Here is a 25,155-nt window from a genome sequence, read left to right on the forward strand (position 1 = left end):
CCTTAATAGTGGTCTGTCCTGTAACTGTCACTCAAACACTCAATGACCCTTCAGTAGTGACAGTCAACACTTCAAGTCCAACCTACACAGAGTGCAGTTCTGGTGGCCACCAGCAGGTGTCCCGAAGCAGCCAGCAGATTCCAGTAATTAAACTAACTGATGCTGGCTGCTGGAAAAGTATATAATCCCTTCCTTAACTTTTATCTGTGCCTCAGTGTTCAGCCTGTGAGCCACTTCCCTGCCCGATCCTGTACCTTGCATCCAGTACCCTGTATCCTGTCACTCCATCTCTGCTCCCCTTTTTCCCAGTCCCAGTGCTGATCATGCTCTGTTTATGTGAACTTCCATCCATTTGTACATAGTGTATTATAGTTAAGTTGCTGGTTTGGTTTTTGCGTTGCTTTTTATTTTTCACTTTTTGCTTTGATTATGGCCAGTTGGTGTTGGATGGGTGTTGTGTGTAACAATAAACATACATTCATGCAGGCTTCATGAATTTAGACAGCAATTTCTGTAATAGAATAATTCTTATGATTGCCAGCGCCACCTAGTGGCCACAAATGTGGTATATTTCCACACCGAGGAATCTCATAAAAACTATACCACATTTTGGCCACTAGATGGAGCAAGCTTCATACGAATTAATCTATTACAGAAATTATAGTTAAAATTCTTGCAGCCCACACGAATGTGTGTGACATTCGCCCAACCAATGGTTTTTATAAATAGACTCCCTTCTGGTTCCCCTTGATGTATTGCGCACACACAAAGCAATAAAGACAATGATGCATTTTCAATATGTACCATGTTTATTGACATCAGAAAAAAAAAAATTATACTGAACATAAATTCTATGTTAAAAAAATGACAAAAGATCTACAGAGTGTTTAAATTAAAAAAATAAAAATAAAAAATGGTCAAAGCAATAAAAAAAGAGACAAATAAATTAATAATTTATGCGGTTACTTCAGGAATTAGAAAACACAGGTCTGTTAATATTACAAGATATACATTCCGTGTTGTAACAACATTGCTCGTGGAGGGGGGGGTAAAAATACTATGAGTGTCGGAAAAGTGTCTCAATACCAATGACGTTTGTTGATTACAGGAAGGAGGGGAGGGGGGGATTAAATAAGCCCACAAAGTGGGTCACGGGTTAATTTTGGCAGTTAAAAGGTTAAAGGGCAACTCCAGTCAATCGACTAAATACCTACAGAGTTGAACGCGTATACCTACCAAAAATCTGTGTGAAATATGCATGTTAGCTGTCTGATCAGGACATCTCAGAGGACTTTGTGCCACTGCTCCGCCCCCCTACCTGTTCTACTATTGAACGTTGCCGCTCTGGTGGCACCCATCCTGGGTCTTCCCCTTTCCTGTAAGCCACCCTAAAGTGGACTTTCACCCTAAGGGTCCATTTACACGGAACATTGGACGTATTGCATGAACGCAGGTTCTTGCTGGCAGAAGTACCTGCAGAAAGCACATATCTAAAGTACTCGCGTTTAAACATTTTTAGATGCATACAGCGTTTAGACGTGTACAATCCTTCTTTCATTCAAAGGCATGGCTACATATTTATGCGCGTGCGCGTTTTAGGCGCGCTCATACGTAAAATCTGCAGATCTGGACACAGAGGTGTCCTACTTTTTTTCTGCACAGCTAAGTGTATGTTGCGAAACCCTCCCCACGCACATGGGCAGATGGGCGGCCACGGCTCTGACGGGACCTGAAGCCCCGCGGGCACATCTGTGCACGTGCCAGGGTAACAAAGACGATGACTTAGGAGGGGGAGGAGCCAAAGCTAAAGGGGACTAAAATTCTTCTTTAAGTACCCCCCCTTCTTGTCCATCAGCTTGCAGAGCAGGCACTACATGCCCATTTTTCAGCTTTCAGCAGGTGCGGGGAAGCTCACTACTAAAATAGATTCCTGATATGCTACTGAAATCAGGGCCGTTTTTAACACAGGGCGTAAGGGGCATCTGTCCTGGGCCCAGTCACTGTTTAGGGGCCTCTTGAGCCCTCAATTAGTTAATAAGTGGATTCTGTCCGGGGGGGCCCAAGAAAATGTTTGCCCAGGGTCCAATCAATATTAAAGATGGCCCTGACTTAAAGGGGTTGTAAAGCCTCATGTTTGTTTTTCAATTTAATGCATCCTATGCATTAAGGTGAAAAAACACCTTGCAGCCACCGGCCCCCCAGCCCCCCCCCCCGTTTTACTTACCTGAGCCCCGAATTTCCATTGGCGCGTCCCTGCCGTCCCTCTCTCCACGGGCTCCTGGCTCTTTATTGGATAGATTGATAGCAGCGCAGCCATTGGCTCCCGCTGCTGTCAATCAAATCCAATGACGCACGTGCCGGGGGGGCGGGGCCGAGTCCTGCATTCAGCCTCTATGGACGACAAATGCTGGACACGGGAGTGCGCCTGTAAGGCAACCCCCTCGGTAAAGCGTTTCTCCAAGGGGGTTATGTAATGCGGGGAGGAGCCGCAAGAGCCGCTGAGGGACCCCAGAAATGGATGTTCGGGGCCACTCTGTGCAAAACGAGCTGCACAGTGGAGGTAAGTATGACATGTTTGTTATTTAAAAAAAAAAAAAAACAATCCTTTAGTGTCACTTTAAATCCATTAATATGTTCATGACTTGTATAGAATAGACTAAGGCCCTTTAAGATCAACGCCTGTGCGTATAGGTGTGTTTTTTGTAGTCCTTGGCAGAGGCATTGTCATGCGTCAACATGCGTTTTTCTGACGTGACAGTTTTTAAATTTACATTTTGGAGCGGCTAGGGATACCAGCCATTGGCCCACGGCTTGTTCATATCAGTTGCCCACGCATCAAAATGCATGTTATGTGCTGCCATTGACTAAAAGTCTCCCAAAGCAGTGCAGCGCTGCAATGAGAACAGGCACTATTCCCACTGCAAGACGCCAAAAAGAAAAAAAAAGTCATCTTTAGGACCCGTTAACGCCTTAGCGCACTTTGCATTTTACTATGTGTTACAGCAAATGCACAGCGACGCATGTACAGAGCTGCACTGTGATTTATTCTACATAGTGCCAGCAACGCACGCAGGCATTGATAAAGCACCACAGCACACAGATGTGAACAGTGTGTCCGCTGCGGTGCGCTAGGCTACGTGCGGCATACGGCATCGGTGACTTGCAGCCCGTTTAAAATAAATGAAGTTTTGCAATGCGCACACGTAACGCGTTTCCAACATGTGTGTTAAAGCAAGCCCTTTAGGTGGATGTCTGCCGGGTGTATTTTAAGCTGAGCACGCCCTGCTACACTGATATCACAAGCAGTGGTGTCAGCCCTGCCTGAGTACTCCTGGCCGAAACTACAGAACACCTCCTCCTCATGGGCGGGTGGGGTTGTAGTCCAGTCTCATGCAGCATTTTCAGCTCACTACAGATTAAGGCCCCCCCGTTCTCCGATTTGGAGTCAGTGGGCAGAATTGCCGTGATTATTCCTGCGGCTCCAAATCGCCTAATGGGAACGGGGGGCCTAAATCTGTAGTGAGCTGAAAATGCTGCCAAATCGCAGCAAAACGTGCAATGAACAAGCGCAGTGCGATTTTTGCCTCACAACAGAATCGTGTGTAGGCGATCGCAGCAAAATGGGCATCTAAAAATCGATTGACGCCCAAGCAAGGAGCAGGGGCTTCTTTTGGGGCGACAAACGCTCATGAAGCTAATGGGCTGCCCTATGCGTGACACACATAAAAAGCGCGTACATCGCATTTTCAGAATTGCAAGCGGGAGCACTCTTCCCGCTATGCGATATCTAAACGGGGCCTAAGAGTTCACTGGATTTCTGGCAGATCACGGTTTATTTTTCTGTACTTGCACCATATTAAATACGGGGAAACTGAAGATTTAAAGGGATATTAAAGCCTCCTTTTTTAAATGAAATAATAAACATGTTATACTTACCTGCTCTGTGCAATGCCTTTGCACAGAGCAGCCTCGATCCTCCTCTTCTGGGGTCCCCTGCCAGAGCTCCTGGCTCCTCCTCCCTGCCGAGTGCCCCCATAGAAAGCCGTTTCCTACTGCTCCCTATGGGGGCACTCGTGTGGGCCTGCTCCTATTGACAAAGCGGGGCTCGGCCCCACCCCTCACTCCCTTGTCATAGGATTTGATTGACAGGAGCGGTAGCCAATGCTGCTATCAATCTGTCCTGTGAGGAGGGAGAGAGCAGAGAGAGACGCTGTTCTCGTGCACATCACTGGATCAAGATTGGGCTCAGGTAGGTATAAGGGGGGACTAAAGGGGGAACCAAAATAGCTGCAAGGAGAAAATGCTGCTTTTCTCTCCCTCCAGTGCTGCTCATTTAAAGACAAGGCTTTGGTCTCCATGAGCAGGGGTCGGGTGACCGAATCATCATGGGCACCCCCTGCTATGAAGATCACAGCATTCAGGCTAGCTGGTCTCCCCCAACACCATGAACACTGCACTGTGTGTGTAACGCACCCCAGAACCCTGCACAAAGGTCAGAACGTTTGGTCAGGTGAGCAGTACTAGGAAGAGTTTGCAGCAGCATTTTCCCCAGGCAAGGTTGTATTTCAGTCCTTCTTTTCTTGTTATTTAGCAGCTCCCTCCAGACTAGCTGACCTTTGAATTTAGCATAGCCGTATGTTAATATATGAGTATAACTCTGCTTTAGAGGGCGCATTGGTATAAACATTGACAAAGCTATTATTTTATATCAGGGCAGTCCAGTCCAGGATTTGTCCGACAGATTTCCATCCAGCTCCTTCAATTTTTTTAAAATGAAGAATGTAGGGTGGAGTGGTGCTAATAGGGTAACCCACTGTTTCAATTTCGGCTGGTTCATAAGGAACCAGCTTGAGGTTTAAGGTGAAGCAAGCTCTTCTGTACTGCACCATGTTGTCACTCTAACACTGCTACGTTGCTTACAGGAGGGGGGGGCACAGAGATCTCCTCACCATTGAAGTAACACTCATTCAGGCTGGGGGTGGGGCGATGACCAAGAAAGCAGAACAACAGAAGTCTTTTTTTTTTTTTTTTTACTGCACACGTTCCATTACCACTAGGGGAAAGCTGTTAAACTACACAAACTTCTGGGGAATCGAAGTAGGATCTTGACATTTTCAGGCAAATTTTCAGCAAGTACAGAAAATATGTGTTGATCCTGCCAGAAATTGAGTGTCCTTGTTGCTACCTGTGAGATGAATTGAAAGCAAAAACAAGGTCTATCTTCCTTCTGTCAACCACCAATCTCCCCATTCCCCGTGTGATGGGGATGAACAAGGACAGACATGTTTGAAGTCCAGGTTAGGTGGTAATCATGGCTCCTTCCATAGATACAGTGCAGTTGTGAGTGTAGTCACCCAGGGGCAGGAAGTGTGTTATTCACAAGATCAGCAGGTAAAAAAAAAAAAAACTTGAGAAAAGAAAGCCAAAGCAGCCACCACATCTAAGGATTGGTGAGCTGAGGTTTTCTTCTAAACTTTAGAGTGCTCCTTGAGGAATGAAGGAAAATTTGGGTTCTTTTGGAAACCCCTCTCCCACCTAAAGTGTTTGTGCTAGCTTTAGCACAAAGGCAACCGGTCCCTGAAGAACAACACTGACATCACTTGGAGCATGTGCTGTGGCCATGGTATGTTTGGGTAGTAAGACTATACCAGTGGGCTGCAGGGTCTGTGCTGGCCAGGTTGTGGTAGCCACAGGAGACAAATGATCTTGTGCTGCACCCTTGGACCTGGAAGCCATTGCCAGCAGGGGATTCTGCGAATGGGTGAGTACCAGTTCAGTTTCAGATATATTTATTAAAGAAAACCGTGGCTCCATGGTCTATGTTGGCAGAACGTGCCATATTCATGTTTTAAACTCTACACTAGGGTTCTACCTGGAGCTTCCTCTAAAGAGCCACCAATAATGAATTATGTTGCCTTCGCTGGACAACAGAACCAGCGGAAGTCAGGTGAGACTTTTATGTGGTGGTAACACAAAGTGTGGTAGAACACTGAATATCTCTAGATGCATAGTCTAATCTTATCATGGTAATCATTTATGGGTTCAGTTACCAACTAACTCAACCTATTTACCCCAAAGGAACCCTTGAAATAAATTTCAGGTTTCAGAGAACCTCTGATAATAACTAATCCAAACTGCGGTCCTTTCCCTGGCTAGAGAATAGAAACAACCGTTCCTCAATTTCACAAAAGCATGACTCAGGCTCATGGGCACAATGGTGCATGAGAAGCTCACCTCCATTCTGGAGGAAACCCATCCCAAATTTCTGAAAGTTTGGGATTCATGAATTGCATGCAAGTCCCAAGTGAACAAAGACAGGATTTTGCTTTCAGAATGACCGTACCCGGAGGATCGGCAATATTGTGACCTGGCTTGACCAAGTGGAAGAGCCAGTCCCCCCCACCCTCTCCTTTGCTCCCAGGCTCCTTTTTGCCTGCTGCTCCTCCTGCACGCTATTCTCACACTCTACTCTTCCAGATTTTTTCTCTTTTTTCGTTCCTCTCCCCCACCCCCTTTTTTTTTCTTCTCTCTATGCCACATATTAAGGTGTTGCCTATAAATGGCAAAGAGAATCCATCATTGACTATTGCACTGCACTGTTCTCTTTGGTTCTTATCTCCCTATGCATACCTAGGTAACAATTTTGTTCATCCTGATATGTGCAGCTAAGACACTGCAGTTTTAATGAGCCTTTATTTGCTGTTTATTGTAAAAATGTGAAAAATCATTAAAACTCTTTGTAAAGCGAACTGTGGCCCTTCAATTGCCTTTATCCAGCCCTCAGGACACTATTCCTCTCACTGACACCAACAAGGGGCCCCCATTCCTCTTACTGACACCAACAATAGGGCATTTTTCCTTCCATTGACACCAACGATGGGGCACTATTCCTCCCACTGACACCAGCAATGGGGCATAATTCCTACCACTGATATAAACAATTAGGCACTATTCCTCCCACTAATACCAATGATGGAGCACTATTCCTCCCACTAATACCAATGATGGAGCACTATTCCTCCCACTAATACCAATGATGGAGCACTATTCCTTCCACTAATACCAATGATGGGGCACTATTCCTCCCACTATTACCAATGATGGGGCACTATTCCACCTTCTACTGACTACAGGCACTATGTAATTTTTTTCCTCCCACTGATGCTGGTGCATTTTCTACCTTTGCTGGCCACTCCAGCCCCACCTAACATTCGGAAGGCAGTAAACCGGTCCTTTGTTTAGAAGCTTGGAGACCCCTGCTCTAGAGGAATTCTGGGTGGGGATGGTTGATTGCACTAGTTACTGAGAACCACAGCAATGGGATTTCCCATGGTAATTGCTGTACTACACCACAACTACTGCTAGCTAGGCCATTGATATTCAAATGGGGGCTTCTCAGTATAAATCACACTTTAAAGGAGCTTTTTAGTCTCACCCACAGATTTCTGGAAGTGGATCCATGCATACCTCACAACCGTCCCGGATTCCGCGAGACCATCCCGCGTATCAAAGCTTGGAGTTCCGGATTCCCAGCTCCCCACAGCTCTGCCCCCCACCTCCGGCTCCAGTGTAGGACAGCTCCGCCCCCACCTTCCTGTCTGTCAGTGGCTCCTGCCTGGTAAGAGGAGTTGTGTAGTAGGAGCGTAGCCCCTGCTCCCCCCCCTGTGTGCCTGGAAAGGAGGAGCGGCCCAGCTGCATATGGATGATTCGATCTCTCCATATACTTCCGGCAGCCGCTGAATTCCTGCGGGAGGGAGAGGAGAGGAGGAGGAGCAGGCTTTCAGCGGCTGCAGGAGGTATATGGAGAGATCGAATCATCCATATGCAGCTGGGCCGCTCCTCCTACGCTCCTGCTACACGGCTCCTCTTATCAGGCAGGAGGTATTTGAAGAGATCGATCCATCCATAAATAGCCAAGCCGCTCCTCCTCACCAGCTTCCTTCCGCTGCAGAAGATGTATTTAATTCTATCCTGAGACTGATTTGTATTATTTATTACAAGCTCATATTGTTGGCACACCTGGTCCAATGGGAGCTGCTTGGAGATCAATAGACCTTCTATGACCTTAAAAGTGGAAGCAAACCCTCCTATTGTTTTCAACCAAGGAAGCGGCCATCTTGGCCTCTGTTTAATCTTCAACTGCCATAATGCTGCACATGTGATCAGTTATGACACCAGCCATTGGATGGTTTGACAATTTGGTTATGAGAACAACCAATGTGACAGTCACATTCCTGGAACTTGCCAGAAATGTAACTGTTTTTTAAAACGATGGGTTTACTTCCGTTTTAAAGCCGAACTTCGGGCAGATACAGAACAAACAAACGCATGCAGTTCTGAATTCAGTTTTTACCTAATATAACCTAATTTTGACCTGGTATCAACCTCTTGCAGCCCCTGTACAGCAAAGCTCAGAACTGGAGGAGAAGCACAAGGAGCCAATCAGGGACTAATGAGGAACAAGCTGATAGGAGGGAAGAGCAGAGAGATGAGCCCAGCACTATACTTTTTTCTTTCTTTCCCTCTCCAGTCACAGGTTCATAACCCACTAGCTTGGACTTAGAGGAAAAGGGGTTGAATGATGCTGGCTGTCACTTAACCCAAAAGACTGAGGACATCCAGTGGTGAAAAAGAAGTACTGCAGGGGACAACCATTGGCGGAAGATGCGTATTGCAACAAAAAGCTTCTGTTTATTTTATGTTTCAATGGGCTTTTATTTTCTTTGACTGAAATTCTGCCGATTGTACAGTCTACCAACAACTGTGTAGTGCGAGGTTCTACCTCACTGGATAGAAATTGAACACTACTAGCACTAAACAATATCCTTATTCTCCAAAATGAATCCATACTAGAGCTGCACGATTCTGGCCAAAATGAGAATCACAATTTTTTTATTTATTTTTGCTTAGAATATAAAGATCACGATTCTCTCACGATTCTTGCGACGTAAAATCTATCACCTTATACAAAAAAAAATTGGGCTAACTTTACTGGTTAGTTTTTTATTTATTTTTTTAATTAATAGTCATTTTTTCCAAAAAAAAAAATTGCATTTGAAAGACCGCTGCGCAAATACAGCGTGACATAAAATATTGCAACGACCACCATTTTATCCTCTAGGGTCTCTACTAATATATATATATATATATATATATATATATATATATATATATATATAATGTTTGGGGGTTCTAAGTAATTTTCTAGCAAAAAAAAAAGATTTTAATTTGAAACCAACAAATGTCAGAAAAAGGTTTAGTGTTTAAGTGGTTAAACTTTCCTCATTTACACACTGAAGTCTATTCCTTTGACAAATTGTTATATTGTTTATACTTAAGTTCCACTGCTAAAGAATGTTGTGATCCTTGGCAGACTGCCCCGTTTTTTTTTTTCTTTCTTTCTTTTGACGGCTGTGGCTTCAGAAGAGCAGAGAGAATTATTTGCATAGACAGAATCGTGAAACACTTTTGTCAAGATCGCAACGGGGGAAAAAGTCGCAATAAGGATTCTTGACGATTAATCGTGCAGCTCTAATCCATACACATCATAATGGCCCTGTAATTGTAGTTGCGGTCATGTGCACCGCTCTGTGCACACTGCAAATCCCATGGTCTGTAGTTCATCTCAGGAGCAAGCAAGAGAGGATGACTACATTCCCATGTACATTGGGGACCATAGAGAATGGACGTAGTCACCCTCTAACAGGAAGTCAGATTCACAGCAGCAAAAAAAAAGAGTTTGTAAAAGTTACATTTTTTTTTTTTTAAACAGAGTTTAGTGTCACTTTAAACTGTGGCCAGTTTTAAGAGTAGATCCCCAGTGGGACATCTATAGGAGGTACACACAGGCCATGGGCTGCTCTATGCGATCCCGGGATATGGACGTCATTAGGGGGGGTCTCTCATTTCAAGTGGAAAATATTCTTTCTGTAGACAAGATTTAACATTGGAGCCATGTGAGTGTCAATGGGTGACCTGACCAGATCTACCTTCTGCTGTATATATTGTTTTCTCTTCGTAAAAAGGGACACCCAACAACATGGTGAGACATCATTATGAACAGTAAAATAGAAAACGATGCAGAGCTTACTCCAGGCATTCTTTAACTGTGCCTGGAAATGAATAGCTGCAGCCTGATTGGTTGCTAAGAGTTACAGCGTGTTATTTTTTAATTTTTTTTTTTTTTACGTTCCGGCACATATTTTTTGAATTAGGTATTAGGTGGTACAACTAAAGGCACGTCTAAATTGTGAAAGCGATTGATTGGTTTTTTACTCTTTTTCTGAAGTAATCAAATGTTTCTAAGAGTTTAGAGTAGTAGTGTGAGTCTTAAGGTTACATGTCGGCTCAGAGGTCACGTAAAATTATCCAGGAAGAAACTGTGCCTCCAATAGTTCACTTTATAAGGGCAGCCTAACCTATCAACAGAGACCAGTGATATCATTGAGAATGCAGCCAATCCATTCACTAGAGACCGGTGACATCACTGAGAAAGCAGCCTATCCCTTTACTACAGACCAGTGACATCACTGAGAAAGTAGCCTATCCATTCACTAGAGACCAGTGACATCACTAAGAAAGTAGCCTATCCATTCACTAGAGACCAGTGACTTCACTGAGAATGCAGCCTATCACTTTACTACATACCAGTGACACCACTGAGAATGTAGCCTATCCCTTTACTAGAGACCAGTGACATCACTGAGAATGCAACCTATCCATTCACTAGAGGCCAGTGACATCACTGAGAATGCAGCCTATCAATTTACTACAAACCAGTGACATCATTAAGAAAGCAGCCTATCCATTCACTAAAGACCAGTGACATCACTGAGAATGCAACCAATTAATTCACTAGAGACCAGTGACATCACTGAGAATGCAGCCTATCCCTTTACTACAAACCAGTGACATCATTAAGCAAGCAACCAATCCATTCACTAGAGACCAGTGACATCACTGAGAATGCAGCCTATCCATTCACTACAGACAGGTGACATCACTGAGAATGCGGCCTATCCATTCACTAGAGACCAGTGACATCACTGAGAATGTAGTCTATCCATTCACTAGAGACCAGTGACATCACTGTGAATGCGGCCTATCCATTCACTAGAGACCAGTGACATCACTGAGAATGCAGCCTTTCCATTTACTGGAGACCAGTGACATCACTGAGAATGTAGCCTTTCCATTTACTGGAGACCAGTGACATCACCTATGGTAGGGTGTTCAGTGATGTCAATATAACTTTGTAAACAGAAAGGCCGGACACGTTCTAAATTGGCTGCTTCTGTTTCTTTATGGTCATGAGCGCTCTTTAAAACCAAACACATGATCAGGGGCTACAAAATCTCTAATGCAGCTTCAGATGTCCAGATAAAATCTGTAGTCCATTGATGTGATAAATATTCAGACTGAAGCAATATTCTCAGTAAAGTGTTCGAATAGAGCTTTGTGCGTCCAGCTGCTGCCTCTCTGGACCAATTGGACGGTCATCTGCAATGCACTGCTAGGATTTCATTCTATGGGGTAAAGGCAGACTAGCTAACAAAGGAGGAGCAATGAACGTCTCCACTGTGGTTGCCGTATAGAACGCCAGACTGGAGGCTCATGTTTAACACTCAGTTCCATCTCCAGAGAGGGGCCTCATCATTGCTTCCCACTCTTGGTGGGCTCGGAGGACTGGCGCACATCTGTCCACTCCTGCATGGTATTCTGCAAGGCTTGGGTCTTCTCCTTGTCCACCTGGACATAGTCCACCTTCTCGTCCGAGGCTACAGAAGATGTTGATGGCTGAAAGCAATACAAATACTGTCAGATTTCTTTGCTGTAAAACCAAGTGTCATAAAACACTAAAACAGTATTAACCACTTCAGCCCCCGAGGATTTTACCCCCTTCCTGACCAGAGCACTTTTTTGGCGATTTGGCACTGCGTCGCTGTAACTGACAATTGCGCGGCCGTGCGACGTTGCACCCAAATAAAATTAACGTCCTTTTTTTCCCATAGATAGAGCTTTCTTTTGGTGGTATTTGATCGCCTCTGTGGTTTTTATTTTTTTGCGCTATAAACAAAAAAAGAGCAACAATTTTGAAAAAAAAAAAAAAAACGCAATATTTTTTACTTTTTGCTATAATAAATATCCCCAAAAATTTAAAAAAAAAAACTAATTTCTTTCTCAGTTTAGGCCGATATGTATTCTTCTACATATTTTTGCGCAAAAGTTATCATGTCTACAAAATAGGGGATAGATTTACGTCATTTTTATGTATAATTTTTTTTTTTTTTAGTAATGACAGCGATGCGTGATTTTTTTCGTGACTGCGACATTATGGCGGACACATCGGACACTTTTGACACTATTTTGGGACCATTGTCGTTTATACAGCGATCAGTGCTATAAAAATGCATTGATTACTGTGTATGACACTGGCAGGGAAGGGGTTTACCACTAGGGGGCGGTGAAGGGGTTAAGTGTGTCCTAGGGAGTGATTCTAACTGTAGGGGGGGAGGGGCCACAAGTGACACGACAGCGATCACCCCCCCCCCACTAGGGGGCGGTGAAGGGGTTAAGTGTGTCCTAGGGAGTGATTCTAACTGTAGGGGGGGAGGGGCCACAAGTGACACGACAGCAATCACCCCCCCACTAAGGGGCGGTGAAGGGGTTAAGTGTGTCCTAGGGAGTGATTCTAACTGTGGGGGGGAGGGGCCACAAGTGACACGACAGCGATCAACCCCCCCCACAAGGGGGCGGTGAAGGGGTTAAGTGTGTCCTAGGGAGTGATTCTAACTGTGGGGGGGAGGGGCTACAAGTGACACGACAGCCATCACTGCTCTTGATGACAGAGAGCAGTGACCTCTGTCCTGTCACCAGGCAGAACGGGGAAATGCTTTGTTTACAAAAGCGTCTCCCCGTTCTACCTCTCCGTGACACGATCGCGGGCACCCGGCGGACATCGAGTCTGTGGGACCCGCGGTCACGGAGACTGCGGCGGGCGCGTGCAACACCGCTTCTTAAAGGGGACGTACCTGTATGTCCTTTTGCCTACCAGTGCCATTCTGCCGACGTATATTGGCGTGCGCTGGCCGGCAAGTGTTTAAAGAAGATCTAAATCCTAACAGTGGATTCAAGTTCTGTCTCTTATTGATGAGTTAAGCTGCCTGTGGATACTGCTAAGTCAGCAAGTAGCCATATTGTCCGCACAGACGAGAGGTAGGTCATTGCATAAACTGGCACTTGAAACAGAACACGCTTACAGATTTTTTAGTTTGCTAAAGCAAAAATGATAAAATACTTCTATCACTTTTTTTTTTTTCATAGTTTTTTTGGCACATCAATGCTGCTGATATCCTGCTATATCTCTTAGCCACTTCCGATCTACTGGGCTTCTTCATGGCGACAAATTGCCTGTACAATGTGTGTCGGCTTAGCCACTTACAGTCTCCACTGGAAGGGCAAATGAAAGGTGGATCTCATCAAACAGGTTTTGGGGGAAAGCCTCGCCCTCCTTCTTCAGGACTTAAGTCTATGGTTCGTAGTTAAAACTGGATGGGACTCACTAAAAGGCCCATTTGAGGTCTATATTGATCTTCAGTGTCAGTCTTGTGGAGATGACGGGGGGGGGGGGGGGGGCTGACTTAAGGTTGTGGCGATACCACAGATCAATGTAGTAGGCCTTTTCGTTACTTTTGTCCGGCTTTAGCTATGGACAACATGCTTAAGCCCTGAAGAAGGGGTGGCTTTTTCTATGAAATGTGTCCAGGGCTTGATTTACAGTGCCTTGAAAAAGTATGCACACCCCTTGAAATTTTCCACATTTTGGCATTTTACAACCAAAAACGTAAATGTATTTTATTGCGATTTTATGTGATAGACCAACACAAAGTGGCACATAATTTTAAAGTGGAACGAAAATGATAAATGGTTTTCAAATTTTTAAAAAAAATAAATATGTGAAAAGTGTGGCGTGCATATGGAATTCAGCTCCCCTTTACTCTGATCCCCCCTAACGAAAATCTTGTGCAACCAATTGCCTCCAGAAGTCACCTAATTAGTATCCACCGGTGTGTAATTTAATCTCAGTAAACATACAGCTGTTCTGTGAAGCCCTCAGAGGTTTGTTAGAGAACCTTAGTGAACAAACAGCATCATGAAGGCCAAGGAGCACACCAGACAGGTCAGGGATACAGTTGTGGAGAAGTTTAAAGCAGGGTTAGGTTATAAAAAGATATCCCAGGCTTTGAACATCTCACGGAGCTCTGTTCAATCCATCATCAGGAAATGGAAAGAGTAACTGCAAACCTACCAAGACATGGCCGTCCACCTAAACTGACAGGCCGGGCAAGGAGAGCATTAATCAGAGAAGAGACAAGAGGTCCATGGTAACTCTGGAGGAGCTGCAGAGATCCACAGCTCAGGTGGGAGAATCTGTCCACAGGACAACTATTAGTCGTGCACTACACAAATCTGGCCTTTATGGAAGAGTGGCAAGAAGAAAGACATTGTTGAAAGAAAGCCATAAGAAGTCCTGTTTGCAGTTTGTGAGAAGCCATGTGGAGGACACAGCAAACATGTGGAAGAAGGTGCTCTGGTCAGATGAGACCAAAATTGAACTTTTTGGCCTAAAAGCAAAACGCTATGTGTGGCGGAAAACTAACACTGCACATCACCCTGAACACACCATCCCCACCGTGAAACATGGTGGCGGCAGTATCATGTTGTGGGGATGCTTTTCTTCAGCAGGGACAGAGAAGCTGGTCAGAGTTGATGGGAAGATGGATGGAGCCAAATACAGGGCAATCTTAGAAGAAAACCTGTAATGCCGCGTACACACGATCGAAAATTCGGCCAGCAAAAGACAGATGAGAGCTTTTGGTCAGAAAATACGACCGTGTGTATGCTCCATCAGACTTTTGCTGGTGGAATTCCTGCCAGCAAAAGATTGAGAGCAGGTTCTCAATTTTTCAGTTGGAAAAAGTTCCTATCCGAAAATGCGATCGTCTGCACAAATTCCGACGCGCAAAATTCCTCTGCATGCTCGGAAGCATTGAACTTCATTTTCTCAGCTCGTCGTAGTGTTGTACGTCACCGCGTTCTTGACGGTCGAAAGTTCAGAGAACTTTTGTGTGACCGTGTGTATGCAAGGCAAGCTTGAGCGAAATTCAGTTGGAAAAGCCATCCAAGTTTTTTTCCGACAGAAAATCTGCTCGTGTGTACGGGGCATAAGAGTCTGCAAAAGACTTGAGACTGGGGTGGAGGTTCACCTTCCAGCAGGACAACGACCCGAAACATACAGCCAGAGCTACAATGGAATGGATTAGATCAAAGCATATTCATGTGTTAGAATGGCCCAGTCACAGTCCAGACCTAGATCCAATTGAGAATCTGTGGCAAGACTTGAAAATTGCTGTTCACAGACGCTCTCCATCCAATCTGACAGAGCTTGAGATATTTTGCAATGAAGAATGGGCAAAAATGTCACTTTATAGATGTGCAAAGCTGGTAGAGACATCCCCAAAAAGACTTGCAGATGTAATTGCAGTGAAAGGAGGTTCTACGACTTAAGGGGGGCTGAATACAAATGTACCCCACACTTTTCACATATTTATTTGTAAATGATTTTGAAAACCATTAATCATTTTTCTTCCACTTCACAATTATGAGCCACTTTGTGTTGGTCTATCACATAAAATACCAATAAAATACATTGACGTTTTTGGTTGTAACATGACAAAATGTGGAAAATTTCAAGGGGTATGAATACTTTTTCAAGGCACTGTACATCTCAGGAGCCTATGCCCCCCCCCCCCTCCAAAAAAAAAAAACACCACTAATCAACATGCTCACCCCTAAGCCTAAATTCCTTCAGCAAAAATAAATTCCCCCTCCTAGCATACATTCCCTCAAATTCATCCTCTTAGCACAACCCCCTCCAAATTACCCTTCCCAGCTCATATTCCTGCCCCCCCATTCCTCCTTCTAGCACAAATTTCACCCACATTACCCTTCCAGCGCAAACAGCCCCCCCCATTTCAATCTTACAGGAGTAGTGAGGAGGTGCTGGCTCCCTATGCCCCCCCCCCCCCCAGGCACCCCAAAGCTCAAATACATATGCATGCGTATATGTACTGATGGTGTCAGTAAGGTAGTGAACAGTGTAATTTTGTTTATTTTATTTTTCAAAAAATGATTTTCTTTTGTAACATTTTTTTGGGGGATGAAATATCAGTGGTCTAAACAGGGGGGAATATGCACCACACAAGGCGATTAGGGTGTGCCCAGGCACACCTGGCACACCCTGTGCGCACGCCTATGAACTCTATAGATCAGACCAAAATGAGGAACAAATGAGGGGGGGGAGAGGGACAGAGGGACGATGCTCCAAATCAGGGACAGTCCCTCGAAATCAGGGACAGTTGGGAGCTATGGCATAACACAGGATCCTCTTAGATGGTACACGGCTTGATTACATATCCCCTACCTCCTCCAAGGACCGCTCATCTCCTGGAAATGTGGGTAGGGGGTGGGTAATCAAGTGCAATCTAAGAGGATCCTGTGTAACCCGCTCTATGGAGGAGCACTCCCCTGACAGGAGCGGGGAGAGCACCCCCCCCTCAGGATCCTGCCATTTACAGACAGGCACCCCTCTAGGAAGGGCGCCTGTTGGCGCATGTCTACAGTGCCTAATCGGAAATCCGCCCCTAAACGTTTTAGCTGCATTTGATGCTCTTGCCTAATAAACAATTTATAGATGGCCATCATTACTAGCCCCTCCCAAACCCATACCTATTCCCTTTTATTTGATCTTACAAAAATAGATGTTCTGAACCGACCTCGTGGTTTGGTGACCAGTAATCTGGCGGAGTACAGGGAGCGTTTTAGAACATGGGTATTAAACACATACCTTTCTGTGAGGGCTTGGTGACACTGGCTGAAAATCTAGAGCCAGATAGTCCACGCTGCCGGTGCTCTTCTTCTGGGCGGGGCTGTTGGTGCCGCTGGTTCCCGGGGATGCCGAGACAGGATTTTGCTGGGAAGATAATAAAGGTTAGATTTTACGAGACTGTTTGGGTTATGTATGGAAGGTCTATAAAACACTTTAGCACAAGGACACTTTGTATGGTGAAGCATAGCAGTAATAGAAGAGGCACGATCAACCCCAAAGATCCATTAAAATCAGCTGGTGATTCCAACCCTGCCAGGTGCCAGCTTCATAAGGACCCGTCCTGGCCGGTCAAAGACTCTGAAAGGAAAGATAGAAGTGCATGCCGGGAAGCTGCCCAAGTTCACTGAGAATCAAAAAGGCCTCCTCCCAAGCCGTGTCCTTCTATCACATTTCACATGATCATGGGCTTGGTCATAGAGGATAGAAGAGAAATAGATAAGGTACATTTCCGGTGGCCCATTATTTTGATTTGCTGCCCCTACCCTTTGCCCCAGCCACTTCAAGTGGTTGTAAACCCTTTACAAAACACTTTTTACTACAGGCAAGCCTATAATTAGGGTTACCCATTGCTACCCTGGATATCTCCTAAACCTGCACAGTTTAGGAGATATCCCTGTATTTGCATGTGCCGACGTCATTGGCACATGCGCACCTAAGTAAACTGAAGCAATGGCACGTACATGCCTTTTTTTTTTAGGGTTTACAACCACTTTCGAGCATTCCGCACTTCTAATGGGGCGTACACACGGTCGGACTTTTCAGCTACAAAAGTCCGACAGCCTGTCCGACAGACTTTCGACGGACTTTCGACGGACTTGCGGCGGACTTTCTAACGAACAGACTTGCCTCCACACGATCACACAAAAGTCCGTTGAATTCTTACGTGATGACGTACACCGGACTAAAATAAGGAAGTTGATAGCCAGTAGCCAATAGCTGCCCTAGCGTGGGTTTTTGTCCGTCAGACTAGCATACAGACGAGCGGATTTTTCGACCGGACTCGAGTCCGTCGGAAAGATTTGAAGCATGTTTCAAATCTAAAGTCCGTCGGATTTGAGGCTGAAAAAGTCCGTTGAAAGTCCGGAGAAGCCCACACACGATCGGATTACCAGCCAGCTTTAGTCCGTCAGCGTCCGTTGGACTTTTGTAGACGAAAAGTCCGACCGTGTGTACGCGGCATAACTGTACGGAATACCTGCTCCCCCTCTGCCCTCATGGTTTCTCCTGCTGGTGGAGAAACCATGGATAAAAATATTATTTGATCCCCTGCAGATTTTGTAAGTTTGCCCACATACAAAGAAATGTAGGATCCCCCTCCTCAAGAAGGCACATGTACAGGCCCATCTGAAGTTTGCCAATGAACATTTAAATGATTCAGAGAAGGATTGGGAGAAAGTGCTGTGGTCAGATGAGACCAAAATTGAGCTCTTTGACGTTAACTCGACTCACCATGTTTGGAGGAAGAAAAATGCTGACTGTGACCCTAAGAACATCATCCCTACAGTCAAGCACGGAGGTGGAAACATTATGCTTTGGGGCTGTTTCTCTGCTAAAGGTACAGATCGACTTTGCCGCATTGAGGGGCCAATGGACGGGGCCATGTATTGTAAAATCTTGGATGAGAACCTTCTTCCCTCAGCCAGAACACTGAAGATGGGTTGTGGATGGGTCTTCCTGCATGAAAAGGACTCAAAACATACCACCAAGGCAACAAAGGAGTGGCTCAAGAAGAAGCACATTAAGGTCATGGGGTAGCCAAGCCAGTCTCCAGACCTTAATCCTATAGAGAATTTATGGAGGGAGCTAAAACTTTGAGTTGCCAAGTGACAGCCAAGGAATCTTAAGGATTTAGAGAAGATCTGTAAGAAGAGTGGACCAAAATCCCTCCTGAGATGTGTACAAACCTGGTCACCAACTACAAGAAACATCTTACCTCTGTGCTTGCCAACAAGGGTTTCTCCATCAAGTACTAAGTCATGTTTTGCTTGGGGATCAAATACTTATTTTACTTACTGTACTGCAGCTCAATGTGTAACATTTGTATCATGTTTTTCTCAGGCTTTTTGGTTGATATTCTGTCTCTACCATGTAAAATACACCTATGATAAACTTACAAAATCTGCAGGGGAACAAATATTTTCCTCACTGTATGACCCGGCAGGAGAAGAAACCATGAGTGCAGAGGGGGGGGGTCAGGTATTCCGTACAGCTAGTAGTGTGGAATGCTTGAAGCGGCTGGGAAAAAGGGTAGGGGCAGCAAATCAAAATAACGAGCCACCAGAAATGTACCTTATCAATTACTCTTCTACCGGTACCTGTAATAAATATTTACCTACCTGAATTTAATTTTATATAAATTATTAATAATAATAAATATTAGTAATAATAGCAGTGACAATAATTTATATAATAATTTTTTTTATAAAGTTCAATTTAATCTATATAATCATAACTTAAATAATAATAATGATAAAAATAATAATAAGATTTATATATACATTTCTATCAAACTCAATTTATTTTTTAAACTATATTTGTATTTACAATAATTAAATAATAATACTACCTTAATAATAATATTAATAATTTACATAACCATTTTTTAAAATAAAGTTAAATTTGATTTATATCATCATAATTTAATGTATACTAATTAAACAATAATAAAAACAATAATAATTATTAATATTATTTATAAAACATTTCTAAAAAACGCAATTCATATGACCATAATTTAAAAAAAAATAATAATAATAACAATAATAATAATAATAATAATAATAATAATAATAATAATAATAATAAGAAGAAGAAGAAGTAGAAGAATTATTATTCAATTATGATGATTTATATCATCATAATTTAATGTATACTAATTAAACAATAATAAAAACAATAATAATTATTAATATTATTTATAAAACATTTCTAAAAAATGCAATTCATATAACCATAATTTAATAAATAATAATAATAATAATAATAATAATAATAAGAAGAAGAAGAAGAAGAAGAAGAAGAAGAAGAAGAAGAAGAAGAAGAAGAAGAAGAAAAAGAAGAAGAAGAAGAAGAAGAAGAAGAAGTAGAAGAATTATTATTATTATTTTCTAAATAAATTATTATTATATAAATTGATTATTTAAAAAAATAACAAACCTGGATGAATTTAACCCATCCAGCCTACTGGAATGACAGCATTTAGGGCTGCATAGTGTACAAGTAAATATAACCTACCATAGCTACATAATTCTCTTCGCTGTCCCCAGAGCTGGTGCTGGTTATACTCTGCGTGGACACCGGGCGGCAGTATTGAGATGAGTTGGATTTTAGAGAGTGGCTGTAAAGGAGAGTATACCAGATTACTTCTAGAGACAAAGATCTTGTACTGAGCAGAGCATTTACACTTTACAAAGTGAATTGTTACTTAGCTTAGTGCATGAGGTGAAGTGCTGCTGATTTCAATCATCCAATCATGTGCAAGCAAAAATCCTGTTTTGTTTTTTTTTTTTAATTTCCTTGCACGTGATTGGGGTATTATTTGTAAAGGGAATTCTCACTGCATTTGCTAAGGTAAGTGAAAATTAATTTACAACATGAACATAGCGCAGGGACGGGGGGGAACAACTCCTTATAATGGGCACTGCAGGTGAGCAGGCATGGAAACTCAGCACAAGGATGGTGGAAACCCCTTATAATGGACACAGCAGTGGTACAGACCCAGGAACTCAGCACAGGGATGGTGGGAACCCCCTCATAATGGGAAAAGCAGGTGTAAAGACCCAGGAGCCAAGTGCAGGGATGGTGGGTACCCCTCATAATGAGCAAAGCAGGTGTACAGACCCGGGAGCTTAGTGCAGGGATGGTGGGAACCCCTCCATAATGGTCACAGTAGGTGTTCCGACCCAGGAACTCAGCACAGGGATGGTGAGAACCCCCGCATAATGGGCAAAGCAGGTGTAAAGGCCCAGGAACTCAGCACAGGGATGGTGGGAACCCCTCATTATGGGCACACCAGGTGTAAAGACCCAGGAACTCAGTGCAGGGATGGTGGGAGCCCCCTTATAATGGGCAAAGCATTTGTGAATAGCCAGGAACTCAGCACAGGGATGGTGGGAACCCCCTCATAATGGGCACAGCAGGGGTACAGTCCCGGGAACTCAGTGCATGGTTGATGGGAACCCCTCATAATGAGCACAGCAGGTGTAAAGGCCCAGGAACTCAGTGCAGGGATGGTGGGAACCCCTCATAATGGGCACAGCAAGTGTAAAGACCCGGGAACTCAGTGCAGGGATGGTGGGAACCTCTCATAATGGGCACAGCAGGTGTAAAGACCCGGGAACTCAGTGGGCACAGCAGGTGTAAAGACCCAGAAGCTCAGTGCAGGGATGGTGGGAATCCCTCATAATGGGCACAGCAGGTGTAAAGGCCCAGGAACTCAGCACAGGGATGGTGGGAACCCCCTAATAATGGGCAAAGCAGGTGTAAAGACACGGGAACTCAGTGCAGGGATGGTGGGAACCTCTCATAATGGGCACAGCAGGTGTACAGACCCGGGAACTCAGTGCAGGGATGGTGCGAACCCCTCATAATGGGCACAGCAGGTGTAAAGACCCAGAAGCTCAGTGCAGGGATGGTGGGAATCCCTCATAATGGGCACAGCAGATCTGGGAACTCAGCGCAAAGGTCTCACCAATAGAGTTTGTGGGAGAATGTAAGAATTGTCAGGAGGTTTGATTCTCCAACATCCACCAAATACTGAAAAGTATTGTTTTCTTAGGTGGACTGTCCATCCACTCGCCGATCTCCCCTTGGATAGCTTCAATCAACCCCGAAGCGCTGAGCTCTGAGCACTTCCAGGTTCAGAGCTGTAAAACCCCAGTAGCTCTAGCCAGAGAAGAAGCTGACCAAACACAGTCAACTCCAACAGAGTGCAGAGGTGACATTAGGGCTCAAATAGACCCCTGATGTCTCCTTAAAGAGAACCTGTCATCTGCGCTATGCTATCACATAGGAGGCTTATCAGCCCCCTTTGTAATAAATAATGTAATGTAAACTCATTTTAAAATCTCTCACGCACACACACATTCAAACTTGCTGGGTGGGGACGCATATGAAAATGTTGATTTATTGCACTGTGTGCACATATTAGCTATTACAATGGCTATGCATGCCGGAGTGAGAGCAATTATTCTAGGGGCATTGTTTACTGTTATCTCTACATTTTTTAATTATCACCTATGGACAATCAGGGGTGAAGTATCTTTTTGCCGTTTCACAACTGTGCAGTTTTGAGACATATTTGGAATCTATTTGCTTGACGCAGCCTCATCTTGCAGAAAAGGTCTGGCAGCAAAAGGGCAAAGGTAAACAGGATGGGTTCTCCGATAATAGAATGACGGGAATATTTACTGGATGGTGCTAGCCGTTCACGACTGATTAAAGTTGTCTGGAGTTGATTCTCTGGGCTTACGATCAGATTTATGAACAAAAGCTAATTCCTTTAATTGGAACTGCAATCTATAGATGATCTTTCCTCAGCATGACGCCCCCTGGTCCCGTGATGTGAGAAAGGAAATCTATGTTCCCTTTCACAGCTAGGAGCATGCAGCTGTTCCTGACCAGTGCAGTTAGGTTGCAAATGCTGCAAGCCATGAGAGTATTTGCTTTTAGAGCTGGTTAGCCTGTAGACAGGTGACTCCAAGAGGGTTCTCAGGGGTCAATGTGTTTTTCTTGTCTGTGTTCATGCCCTTAAGTTAATTGGGCTAGCCAGGTGAAAAATTGTTACCGTGTCTTAATGTTGCACTGTCCCCCTTAGATTGACCTGCTGAGTTGGGAGTAACTGAGCAGGAAGGGTTAACATTTTCCCACTGATTAAAGACCCCATAGGCATAGGTCATACCATATAAAAAGGGCTCTAAGTTCCTGGGGAAAAGACTGCAAAAAAAAGACAGCAAAAATGTGGCTGCTGGAGTAATCGCCCTCTTTGGGGTGATGGGAGCCCAGTCGGGGTTCCCAGGGGTCAGAAGCCTAAAGACACTCCTGGGCTTACAAATGCCAGTTATGGACGTTTCTGCTTTTTTATGGCCTATTACCAATTCACGGACTCTAATGGACTATTGCTGTTCTTCTCGTGGATTTAATGCCTAAATGGATTCTCGTCGTGAAAGAATTGCTTTTATGGACTTTGCCATCTGCCTATGGTACAGTCACTTTAGAATGAACACGCTGTAGAAGCACCCGTTGCATATAGTTCTGTACTTACGCTTGCCTAGACCAGGATTTAGTGACCGGAGATTTGAAAGGAAGTTCATCAATTATCGCTGTGGCTCGAAGGTCCAGGGGTGTGGGTTTTGCTGCAGGTGAGAAAAATGTTGGAAGAGATCATTGAATCACAACATCTGGGAACTTTCTTTATGTATAGACTCCTGCAGCACAAAAAATGGAGCAAGGAGATGGACTATAAGGAGATGGGCATGATATACAGTAAGCACTGATCAGCGACTGGGTAGGCCAGGTGATCTGAGGATCTTGTCTATATGGGCCTACCTATTCAGCAATAACTTTGTCATTACTTAAATAGTTAGTTCACCTTTAATGACATTTGCCAAAAAAATTCCCAGTGCATTACAGCCTCCTTGGCACATGAATATGCAGTGGTCCCTTTTGTAAAAGGATGCTTAACTTTTCAAACTGCTTATTCCATTGCACTTCCTTCTCCATCTTGTAGCTCAGTGCTGTCCAAACTAACTTTATCCGGCCCACTGACACCAATGATGGGGCACTATTCTTCCCACTGACACCAATGATGGGGCATTATTCCTCCCACTGACACCAATGATGGGGCACTACTCCTCCCACTGACACCAATGATGGGGCCCTATTTGACACCAATGATGGGGCACTATTCCTCCTACTGACACCAATAATGGGGCACTATTCCTCCCACTGACACCAATGATGGGGCACTATTCCTCCCACTGACACCAATGGTGAGGCACAATTCCTTCCATTGACACCAATGATGGGGCACAATTCCTTCCACCGACGCCAATGATGAGGCACTATTCCTTTTCCTACTGACTACAGCTGCCATGTAATTTCCGTACTTCCTCTGACCATTAAGCCTGAGGCATTGTTTAATCCCACTGACCTTTTGACATTTTAAATTCCCGATTGCCATACTCTGTCCCCCCTAAAGTTTGAAGGACTGTAATCTGGCCCTTTGTTAAGAAAGTTTGGAGACCCCTGCTGTAGATGGCAGGACGTTCCAAAAGTTGGATGTGCAACCCCGGAAACTCGAGAACGAGCACTTGGCTTCGTTCCCTCTTCACGTATTTGCATTCTGCTCCCTCTTGCAGCTCAGGGTTCTTCGAGAGAGAGGACTACACATGCGTGGGTAGGGAAGAAAGCCAAGTACTTGTTCATGAGTTGCCAGGGCTGCCCATCCAATGCTTGGTACATCCTGGAGAAGATAATTAATAGAAATGTATTAAACCGCGCTCTCTATAAAATATGTTCAAAGTGATTTAAAGTGCAAGTGCTCTAAAGCAAAAAACAAACTCAAACAATCAAAATATAAACCCAGCATCAAAATTATACCCATGTGTTATATGGATTATATGTGAGAACCACAATTATAAAGTGATCAAGTGCATATACAATTTAGTATATAATATTCAAAAAAGTTCATTCAATTTTCTGTGAATGTTTCCGGGTCCTGGTATAACAAGGATCTTTCCACCACCATCACCACCTGCCGCTATAGTCAAGCCATAACTCCTGATGACGTCAAAGCGTGCTGACAAAACGCGTAGGGTGGTCTGAACGTGATACGTCACTTCCGTCGTTTGTAACGCAGCTTGGAACGCTAGCGGTGTTTCCAACACGTGGATGTGTTAGCTGCTAGGAACACTTTGATTTTAAACTATTTTACCTGTTTTTATTGGAATTTTCGGAATAAATTATGACATACTTCACCACGGAAGCCCTATTTTTTTTTATTTCCCACTGAATCTTGGATACCCGCTGTGGCTATGGTAAATATTATTTATCTTGAGAATACCCACAAAATGTCCGGTTCATTCTGCCAGTTGAATCCCATCTGATCATCCATTTGGACCAGTGTTGTGGGCGTAAGGAATTTCCAGCTGGATTGTCGTTTAAGTGCATATGACTACCTGTGATGGGTGTCATGGGATTTCGGTGAG

General features: G+C 44.1%; 1 protein-coding gene across 2 annotated transcripts in view; it reads right to left on the minus strand.

The window, feature by feature from the left end:
* Positions 1-790: 790 nt before the first annotated feature.
* GAB2 (GRB2 associated binding protein 2) overlaps positions 791-25,155 on the minus strand; it is a 237,040-nt gene continuing 212,675 nt past the window's right edge. For both annotated transcript variants that reach the window (XM_073612818.1, XM_073612819.1), the window contains exons 7-10: positions 23,211-23,301; positions 20,183-20,285; positions 16,907-17,032; positions 791-11,796 (exon numbers count right to left, since the gene is read on the minus strand). In XM_073612818.1, coding sequence (XP_073468919.1) covers positions 11,653-11,796; positions 16,907-17,032; positions 20,183-20,285; positions 23,211-23,301 — 464 coding nt within the window. In that variant the 3' untranslated portion in view covers positions 791-11,652. The remainder of the gene's footprint in view (positions 11,797-16,906; positions 17,033-20,182; positions 20,286-23,210; positions 23,302-25,155) is intronic.

The sequence above is a fragment of the Aquarana catesbeiana genome, linkage group LG02, assembly GCF_042186555.1.
Source record: "Aquarana catesbeiana isolate 2022-GZ linkage group LG02, ASM4218655v1, whole genome shotgun sequence".
Lineage (NCBI taxonomy): Eukaryota > Metazoa > Chordata > Amphibia > Anura > Ranidae > Aquarana > Aquarana catesbeiana.